At 45.3% G+C, this 10,467-nt stretch overlaps 1 protein-coding gene across 1 annotated transcript; it reads right to left on the reverse strand.

Annotated features, from left to right (window-relative positions):
- LOC125289065 (myeloperoxidase-like) lies at window positions 1-10,467 on the reverse strand. Its single transcript, XM_048235735.1, has 13 exons — window positions 10,401-10,467; window positions 9,947-10,031; window positions 6,269-6,432; window positions 5,966-6,098; window positions 5,695-5,824; window positions 5,340-5,609; window positions 4,831-5,194; window positions 4,348-4,508; window positions 3,960-4,218; window positions 1,149-1,319; window positions 705-942; window positions 388-589; window positions 1-192 (listed from the first exon to the last, which is right to left on the reverse strand). Exons 1-13 carry the CDS (start codon window positions 10,465-10,467, stop codon window positions 1-3), a joined length of 2,436 nt encoding a protein of 811 aa, XP_048091692.1.

Below are 10,467 nucleotides of genomic sequence, written 5' to 3' on the forward strand. Positions count from 1 at the left end.
TTAGACTGTGAAGAGGATGTGTCCAGTAAAGAAACTCTCTGAGAGAAGTCCAGACCCCCCCTGGCTGGCCTCTAGCCACACCTCATCCCCCAGCCCCAGCTGCACCACTGTATCCCCGGTGAAGTTGATTCGGCCGTCCATGAAGGATGAGAAGGCGGTCATCACCACTGCCCTGTTGTGGGCAGCGTTCAGCTGAAGCGAAACGGGGCATTTCCATCGTTGATAATGTGATTCTAAATATTGCCTGGAAGGTCAAAACAGCTTTATGTCAATTTGGCCATTTACCACAGTCATATTCTTAGATCATTATAAAGACACAGAACAAACGAGAAGACAGGAAGTGATTCGATTCCTAATGACAAAAGTCTGACACACTAATGTCCACACACCTGTCTCTAGCCATGGATGGAGGTCGAATGGGGGGATGTCATCACAGTTGGTGTAGCCCGAGACGCGGGAACTGAAGAGCAAAGGATTGCTCGGAAGATCTCTGATACCAGTGTTGTCACAGATGATGCGGGCCATAGAGACCGAGGCCAACGAGTTCACCTGTGCCCTCGTGAACACCCCATGATTCTCCCACCACAGCCTGAAAACACAACAGAAGGATCCCACTATTTGATGTGGCACCTACAGCGCATCCTAACACAAGCCATATAGACACTCCCCCATGTACCCCCCCAGGAGTTCCCCCTCCATCTCACCTGTCCCCATCACGGACCTTCTGGAACTGAGTAGCGATGAGACAGGCAAAAAGGGGCCCCACGCGGCCCCCAGGGACAAAAGGCTCAGCCACACCGCCAAGCCAAGGGTCAATGTTGTCAGGGGATCCATACAGCTCCAGGATCCGGTGGGCTAGGTCACTGTTCTGCAAGACCTGAGCCAGTTCTGCCTCTGTCTTGGGTGTAGAGAGACCACAGATACGGCGCCATGCATTATACCCTGGAGAGAGTGAGAAAAAGGGACAATGAGTTACAACTACTTAGATAACAGACATCAGATGTTCATCTGCTGACAACTGAGAAGACAAGCACTATGTAGAGAAAAAATGTGAAAAAATGTCCCATAATCCTTTAACTCGCACAAAATACATGTAATGTCTTTGGACAGTAAAAGTCACAGTAAACCAATCATGTTTAGTGCAGTACCAGGTAAGGCATGATCTCTGCCTCGCTGGAGGTTAATGGAGGCAAGGTCCATCGCCACGTGTTTGGCAAACTCGAAGAGCTTCTCCCGAAGTCCATTCACCATCATATGGTCCTGGGTCATTAGCTTAGCCTTTCGCCCCACCATGCCCCGGATCACAGGATCAATGCCACCTGAAGTGGGGAGGAACAGGAATTTAATGGGATTTTGCTCATGCAGTCAACTGACCATAGATCAATCCGGCATATAAGTTACCGCCCCGACGGAGGGGAAGGCCTGCTAAAAGCACACAATGGGTGTAATCACTAGCAGTTACACTTTTAAACTAGGGCTGTCAAAATTAACGCATTAATCGCCGCGATTACTTTTGAAATATATAACGTGTTACAAAATATTAACGCAAACGCATTTTGTTTACCTACTTCCTTTGTAAGGGGTTAATATCAGCCCCCTAACGGAAGCCACAAAACCTGACGCCACAAGCTTGAGAGTTTATTTTACTGTCTATGAGTTAGCTAAAGATGAAGAGGAACCGTGAGGAGCTTGTACTGTAGGTGAAAAGTTTCAGTTTAAAAAGTTGCCTGATGTTAAAAGCACAGTGATCAGTGCTGCCGCTACCACCACATGCATAACACACTGAGTGCAGGGCACCAAGCGACAAAGGATGAACCAACATTTAGCCAATAAATAGTTGTTTTACTGCAAACTGCTTTCACTCTTGTGAATGTTTAAAATGTCAAATTGCACCAACAGCATGTTACATAAAATGTATACTTTTCGGGTCCTTACGGTGATTCGGCAAATAGACAAGAATATGAAGAGTTGTCTTTGCCTTTGTGTAATGGAACTGGTGAGTCTTGAAGTCTTCAATAATTCGTTTGACATGAAGCACATGATATGCCGATTGAAATGCATTCTACTCAGCTATATGTGGCTACCAGGCTTATAATTCACTATTAATTACAAACAAAAAATGTCTAGCTATTTCCAAAGGAATGAAAGCTGTTTATACCAACTTAATATCATGCTTATCATTGTTATTGTGCTATGCATGTGGCACAAACAATGTTAGAGATTGTGGACTTACAGTAGGCTATATTTGAATGTTGAATGTTTTCATTTAAAAATATGAGATTAATTTGTTTATTTGTTTTAATCGTTTGACCGCCCTACTATACATTTGTTAGGTACAGATGGGGTTTAGCTTGTTTCTATAATAGTTTCAAGGAATTGTCCAATGTATGCTATCAACCTAATTCACCCTCGATTTCCCAATGTTGACGACAAATTTCTCTGATGGCTAACATTTGATATTAGCTTCATAGCCTTGCTAACTAGCTAACTTCATCAGTGTAACATAGCCAGTATTACTTGTTAAAGCTATTCATACGGACATTGTAGGGAATGTACATTCATGTGAGAATAAATTAAATTATGAGTATGTGGTGTTATGGCTCAAGGGCTAAACAGACTGACCATTAAAAACAGCTCTACAATGATAGGGCCTTCATGCCACATTGGATATTTGGAAAATCTGACCTCTGATAGAGGAAAAATTAGGCCTACTTGAACACAAAGTCGGGTCGGATTTTTTGCTCGGAGACTCGTGCGGAAGTCTTGTGCCCGAGGTATCCAACTTCACATCACTATCATATTCTCCAACCACGGCAGCCTCCCTTGCAACAACACGAGGCGAATTTCACTCTTACTACAAATATGCAAGGTAATTTATCACTAAATTAACACTACAGATAGAAACACTCACCAAAGACATTTTCTGCTTGCTAAACCATAGTAAGCAGTTTCAATAACTTATTTATGCATTTCCTGTATTTGTTTCCCGAGCTGATCTCATGAACACTCTTTTTTTCCGAGGTCGGGATTTTTAAAGCCGGGTCCTCTGAGCTTACGGCTTCTACACACAGTTGCGTTCCGTCAGTGCATGCCAGTGGGTGTTCCTGACGGTAGCTATGCAAATGACTTGAAGTATAACCGTAATTTGATTGGTTGGTGCCGTACGTCGATTGGCTTGATTGGCCGGTGCCGTCTGTCGGTGCAGCAACAGCTGAACTTCTCAACGCTGGCGGCGGGACAAACGCTGAATTAAACGGACCCACAATTCAGTTCGGCAACGGATGACGTGAGCCCATGTAAAGTGAATGGGATGCGTCTCCAGCACTGCAACGCACGCAACTGTGTGTAGAAGCCGTTACAAACGGCATGAAGGCACTATAAGTCCACTCAAGATAATTCCAGTTACACTGTCAGAACTATCAAAATGTTTTCTGTACTCATGCAGGTGCACCTCCATTAAGTTGCACCAGAGACTTTCTAATGAGGACATAGCAATCAAAGAATCTCCCATACAAATGTACAGTATGGGGTTAGTTCGTAACGCAAACATGGCAGTCGTCTACACATATTCCCCCCCTTCCGTCACCAAAAGTTGACATGTGAATACATTGTGCCAATAATGTGGTATGTTGTGAATACATTGTGCCAATCATCTGGTATGTTGTGAATAAATCGTGCCAATCATGTGTTGTGATCTTGCAGCTGGAGGGAGGTTGGTGTGTCATGATTCGTAAAGCATTGTACCCGAAATAGATGCCCGGTAAGAGCACAAAAAGCATTGCAATATGGCCGCCGAGTGGAGGGATTTGCCTAAAAGGAATTTGGTTGCACTCAATCGAATCAAACTTTCTCCCCCACATCGGTCAATTTGGGGCGGCACCCACGATTATGACTAGATACCGAATGTATCTATGGCTGGAGATGAAGAACCATATTACTTTTGAGATGCTCACACTAACCTTCAAAGACCACCCTCCATGGTGTAGAGAAAGCTTTGAAGAGGGGTACGGTAGGAAACTGAGGGTTATCATTGTAGTTCTCATCCAGACGAAACATCAGTGGCGGGATGGTGTTGTGGCCAAAGCGGTAGGCAGCCGTGGCAAACACGTTGGCGACACTTGGGTCCACGCTGTCGTTGTAGCCCGAGTAAGTGCCCAGGTATCTGCTGTGCGCCTCTGGGCCAATGATGTGCAACAGGTAGTCACGGTATGTAATGACCTGAAATAGCACAGAATGGGTTGGAAGGAGAGGTAAAGGAGACCGAAAGAGGATGAAGAAGCTGTGTGAAGCTCTTCACCATTAAAAATAGGCAAAGTAGAAGAAGGTGTGTGTGCTCAGTAGCCCCACCTGTTCGTAACCACCCAGGATCTTGCGGGCCTCCTGGTAGAGGGTCTCGCTGCTCCAGTGGGGGTTAAGCTGCCGCAGGGCCCGGGCCAGGCGGTTGTGTTCCCGCAGGAACAGAGTTTGGAGAGACGTCAGGGCAAGGTTCTCATTGACACGGGGATCACCTGCACATATTCAGCAGATGGGGACACGGGTAGAGCATTGTGTCAGGAAGCTTATGAACATGAAACTTCCCATGGGGGAGAGGGAGAGCAATGGAAAGTATATATTTTTGGGCCTTTTGCATTTATTGGGATATGACCAGTAAGGAAGTGGGAGATAGACATGGGGTGGGGTCGGGAAATGACCGCAGCTCGGACTCGAACCTGGGTCCTCATGGGCACTTGGACCCAAACGTGATATAAAAGCTGTAGCCATTCGAGCCACAGTGCCCCCCACAATGGAAGAGTAGAAAAGAGAAGAAAACAGCAAGTAAGAAATGATTACCTGCCGCAAAACAAGGCACTTCCTCTGCAGTGGTGTCATTGGTGATTCGTCGGCGTGTAGCGCACATGTTTACCTCCGCACTCGAGAATGGCAGCAGCTCCCGGTTGCCCGAGGGGTCACGGAACCTCTGGTTGACGCGTAGCAGGCCTCCGTCGTCGGTGAGGTCGCGCAGGTCGCGTGCCTGCTTGTCCTCCGAGCCGTACACCTGGCTCATGTCCAGAAAGGCCGTTTGCGAGTCGATCTGTTTACGCACATTGGCCTGCCTGCCGAACATGAAGGCACTGTTCCCGGTGCCACAGGTCGGAGCTGAGCGGAAGAATGGGAGGCATTTTTCTTGGGACAGCAGGGGGTCTCCTTTAGGGATCTGTGGAAGGTACGAGCAAAAACAAACAGGTGAGAAAGACACAAATAAAGAAAAATATATATATATACAAATAGACAAGGAGAGACAGAGAGAGAGAAAGAGAAGGAGTCAGAGAAAAGGGTGGAGGAAAGTGTATGTCACTGACCAGTATGGGGAAACAGGGATTGGACTGCTCGCAGCTGGTTTCACAGTCCAGGCCATTGCTGTAAGAGCGTATGCTGGGGGGGGTAGGCGGGATGCTGAAAGAGCGTATGCTGGGCAAGATGCTGAAAGAGCGTATGCTGGGTGAGGTAGGCGTGAATGTCATGCCATGGTCGTTAAACTGACCGAAGACCGCCAACAGGTAGGAGTACTCATTGTCACTCTCAACACCATTGTCAGTGGTGCTCATGATGCGGTTGGACACCTCTCTCACCTGAAAGAAAAGATACATGAGCATGAGCCACAGATGAGAAGATACCACCATCATCATCTCATCATCAACATCATCATCCTCTTACCAGAGGGAGCAGAAAATTGTTGTACTTTCTATTCCGGTCCCACCCTTTTGGTTGAGAAATGCCATCTTCATACTCGGCCGGCAGCCATCTGGCAAAAGGTGTGTTTGAAGCTCCAAGCCATGGGTTTTTCCTGGGAAATAGAGGAACACACAATTCAATCTGATGTATTTTTCCCAATGACAGAGGCACATGAACATTACTCTAACAACTCAGCAGCCTGATGTAGTCTTAAGGGAAATCCAGAGAAATGAGACTGATCTGAAGCACTCACTTGTTGTTGCAGACACTGGTGGCGGTACGGTACTTGTTGATTAAGGGTGTTGTTCTGCAGGATGGGGTCAGGACACGACTAGTACAGCCTGTGAAACACTCAATGAACAGCATTTCGTCCTTTGTGATCAGGTCTGAAAGAGGGAGACACAGTGAGTTCTCCAGTCACCATAACACAACGCCAAGGACATTTTTGTGAACATACTGTATGGATGGGTGTCAGAGAACCCAGGGTAGTCCATGCTACTGCTGCTCCACACCATGGAACCTTTGATGACCACAGTGGGTTTTCTTCATGTCTGACCTGTGATATTATTCGATATCTGGGCCCACTCGTGAATGAGCCCGAGGGCGATGTCCAGGATGTCGGCGGCCCGTACTGCATTGAGGGTATCCCCTGTTGGCTGCTTCGTCAGTCGCCAAATATCTGAGGGGCGGATGTCCTCTCTGCGCACTCTCCTCAGACTCCTACAGGGTGGGACATGGCAGAACATGACCATACGTTCATGACCATACTTTTATATTTTATACAGATTTACACAAAAACTCACCCATGATTTTCCCACTTGAATAACACCAATAGATGGATAACAATGACTGTATGGAGAATTTGCTTACTCTTCACGTGAAAACTTGTAGGCCTCATTCACAATCTTCTTTGCCTCCTCAATAGCTTTTAGTATGAAAGGTCGAAAAGGGGTATCTGTGGAGGAACAAAATGGGATGTAATGTTGTCATATAACGTTGCATATTTTTGTGACAAACAAGGTAAAAACATTAATAGTCAGGGGAAAAACTTGCAAAATTAGGTTGGACCCCTCCCATTAACATGTAAATCGTGTGTAAGCTTTTTTTTTACACACTTCAGTTGCGCACTTTTGAGTTACGTGTATTCTCCCATTCCCACTTCTGTCCCACCCACAGCGCGCAAGCTCGAAATCAAGGCAGCCTTATGAAGGAGGCGTGATTTGTTTAAAAATAGAACCAGACTGATCCACCACCTCGTTAATTTAGGTTGATATGAAAATGTGGAATGTGGATTTTCTCATTGGCTTTTTGAATGTCATTTAAATCCAGAAAGAACACAAACCAGTCTTTGATTTTGAAAATGTAAGCATGGTGAACTGAATAGGGAACGGCCTATAGTAAAATAGTGTTTCATCACGTAGACTAACAAAGAATTGACTTCACAAATTTTCACTTTTGCTTTGAGGTTAGATTATAAAGAGTCAAGACACTCTTGAGGTGTGTAGATTCATAATTTAAAAATCAGTATTGAGAAAGAATGTTTCAATGGCAGCTGCCTCTCATTATATCAATTTATTTATGTTAACGATTTTGTAGACTGACACCTGCAGCTTTGAATACAGTAGAGAGACTGGCATAACAATGCCAACCTCCATTACAAACAAATCAAGAGACAGGAGAATATAAACTATGCTGCTTGACAATAGTGCAGATGCCTGTGCAAATGTGTGGATGACTGGTCAAGTTGGAAAGAAATGGACAGATTTCATATGGGATTATGACTTCACATTCAAACTGAAGATTCACAGTCGGTAAGCTCCAATATCCAAAGTGGGTGATTTTAATGGGGTTTTCCCTGTTTAACAATGTTAATGTCAGGAAACATCTGCTTGATATCTGACGAAGACCTCTGGTCGAAACGTTGTAGCCTAATTAAACACTCTGGGGGCTTAAATAACAGTGTGTGGGCATCTCTTTATTTCCTCATATGTTAGCTCAGCCTTATAGGCTACTTATTTCATTTTTTGTAGATCTGAGTGCACTTTCATTCAATGAATGTCAGGAAATACAGTATGCCACTGTGTGATACTGTAATGTTCATTTGTAAAGTTCTGTGTAACCTACATGTATTTAGAACTAGGCCTACAGCAGACATTGAGCAATATGCTGTTTCACCTTGTAGTGGCGCTCGACCTTAATACAGCCCTCGGAAAGCGTGTAGCTGGAAAGGTACTTAAGTCAGTGGCAGAATGCGCGCAAGAGTTGTTTACATAAGAAACGCCTAGATTTTGGGGTTGCTCCTCCCAAATCGGTAACTCCCTCTATTGCACGTAAATGACAGAGGGAAGAATTCACAGAGGCTGACATACCCACCCTTATGCACATGGGAGAATTCCCCCCTAAAACTAAAAGCCTACACCCTTTGAATGCGCATTAACAATAGTTGACTACATCCCTTCCTCCATACCTTTTGGAATACACTGTTCGATACTGTATAGGTGATCCTCCGTCAGTCGCCAAATATCTGCGGGGAGGTTGTCCTCTCTGCGCACTCTGCTCAGACTCCTACAGGGTGGGACATGGCAGAACATGACCATACATTCATGACCATACTTTTATATTTTACACTGATTCACACAAAAACTCACCCCTGATTTTCCCACTTGAATAACATTACATTACATTTAGCAGACACTTCTTGACCAAAGTGACTTACATATGTCAGCTATATTACAAGGGATCACATTGTCCCCGGAGCAACTTGGGGTTAAGTGCCTTGCTCAAGGGCACAACGGTGGAAGCCGGGAATTGAACCGACAACTTTCAGGCTACTGCACGCTAACCCAGCTCCTTAGACACTACACTACCACCGCCCCACTAACACCTAGAGATGGATAACAATGACTGTATGGAGAATTTCGGTCGGTCATCAGTACTCATTCTGCTTGACTTATCGGCTGCCTTTGACACGGTTAATCACTGTATCCTTCTCTCTATACTCTCTAACATGGGAATCTCCGGTTCTGCTCTCTCCTGGTTTGAATCCTACCTCACAGGACGCTCGTTTAACATATCATGGCTTGGACAGCTATCTGCACCTCACTGTCTCACCACAGGGGTCCTCCAGGGCTCAGTGCTGGGCCCCCTTCTCTTTGCTATCTACACCACCTCCTTGGGACAGATTATCCGTTCGCATGGCTTCTCTTACCACTGCTATGCAGACGATGCACAGCTCTATCTGTCCTTTCCACCTAATGACCACTTGGTTTCAGCACAGATCTCGGATTGCCTCTCAGACATAGCTACATGGATGAAGGCACATCACCTCCCGCTGAACCTCTCAAAAACGGAACTGCTGGTCCTCCCAGCTAAACCTACTATACACCACGACATCAACATCAAATTTGACTCCCTGTCTGTTTCACCTACCAGGACTGCAAGAAATCTAGGAGTTGTTCTCGACAACCAACTAACCTTCTCAGATCACGATGCCTCAGTCACCCGGTCATCCCGTTTCACACTCTACAACATAAGGAAAATCAGGACTTACTTGACTCAAGATGCTACCCAACTCCTGGTTCAGGCAATAGTCATCTCACAACTTGACTACTGCAACGCCCTCCTGACAGGTCTCCCAGCCTGCACAGTGAAACCCCTTCAGATGATCCAGAACGCGGCAGCGCGCCTGGTCTACAACCAACCCAAAAGAGCACATGTTACCCCGCTGAACATCCAGCTACACTGGCTACCTGTTGCCACCCGCATGAAATTCAAGGCTCTAACGCTTGCCTACAAAGTAGTCTCCGGTTCTGCTCCCATCTACTTGAATGCCCTCATACAGACATACAGTACGCTACCTCCAGACCGTTGCGCTCCTCAGACGAACAATGTCTAGCTCTACCACCGGTATGCTCAGGCCAATCCAAACTTTTCTCATCTGTTGTTCCTGGTTGATGGAACACACTGCCAGTTTCTACAAGGGCAGGGACATCCCTCTCCATTTTCAAAAAACTCCTGAAGACCCAGCTCTTTAGAGAACATCTCCTCTCGTAGCACTACTTACAACAAGTCTTGCTGATCCTAGCACTTACCACCTGCCTTGAACTGACACTTAACTGTTTAAAAACAGCACTCACTGATGCACTTATTCTTACTGTACTCTACCGTTTTTAAACTGTCTTTGGTTAAAAATGCGTCAGGCAAATGTAATGTAATGTAATGAGAATTTGCTTACTCTTCACGTGAATACTTGTAGGCCTCATTCACAGTCTTCTTTGCCTCCTCAACAGCTTCTAGTTTGAAAGGTCGACCAGGGTTTTCTGTGAATAAACAAAATGGGATGTTATGTTGTCATATAATTTTGCATATCTTTGGTTACATATACTGGTTTGGGTAAGGACTTTTATGTTGAAAAATCTACATGTGGTGGCCATATTGGATTTTTTTCATTAGTGTCACTATCTTCACATTGCTGTCTTTCAGTGGTTCACCAAAGCTTCATTTGCCCATCACTAGGGAGGGGGAGGGAGTAGCGACAGAAGTGACATTACCCAACATCGCTTAGAGTGCCTTATTATGTTATTTATTGCAAGTATGCAACAGCAAAGTAAATTTCTCAATATTCCATTTATTTTTGGAAAACTTGAGTGCTTATGTCTTTTTAAATATTTCTTGATCAAATGACTTACCTGAGCCATCACACCAGCTGAGCAACAGGCAGAGCCCAGTGATTGACAGGAAGGTAGACAGATTCAT

Source organism: Alosa alosa, chromosome 24 (assembly GCF_017589495.1).
Source record: "Alosa alosa isolate M-15738 ecotype Scorff River chromosome 24, AALO_Geno_1.1, whole genome shotgun sequence".
NCBI classification, from domain to species: Eukaryota; Metazoa; Chordata; class Actinopteri; order Clupeiformes; family Clupeidae; genus Alosa; species Alosa alosa.

Excerpts from the sequence above, each read along its gene's own strand:
- LOC125289065 (XM_048235735.1), bottom strand. The coding sequence starts at position 10,467 with ATGAATCTGTCTACCTTCCTGTCAATCACTGGGCTCTGCCTGTTGCTC. Across the intron at positions 6,099-6,268 it reads GATATCGAATAATATCACAG|ACCTGATCACAAAGGACGAA; the intron begins GTCAGACATGAA and ends TCCCTCTTTCAG. Across the intron at positions 4,219-4,347 it reads TCCTGGGTGGTTACGAACAG|GTCATTACATACCGTGACTA; the intron begins GTGGGGCTACTG and ends GTGCTATTTCAG.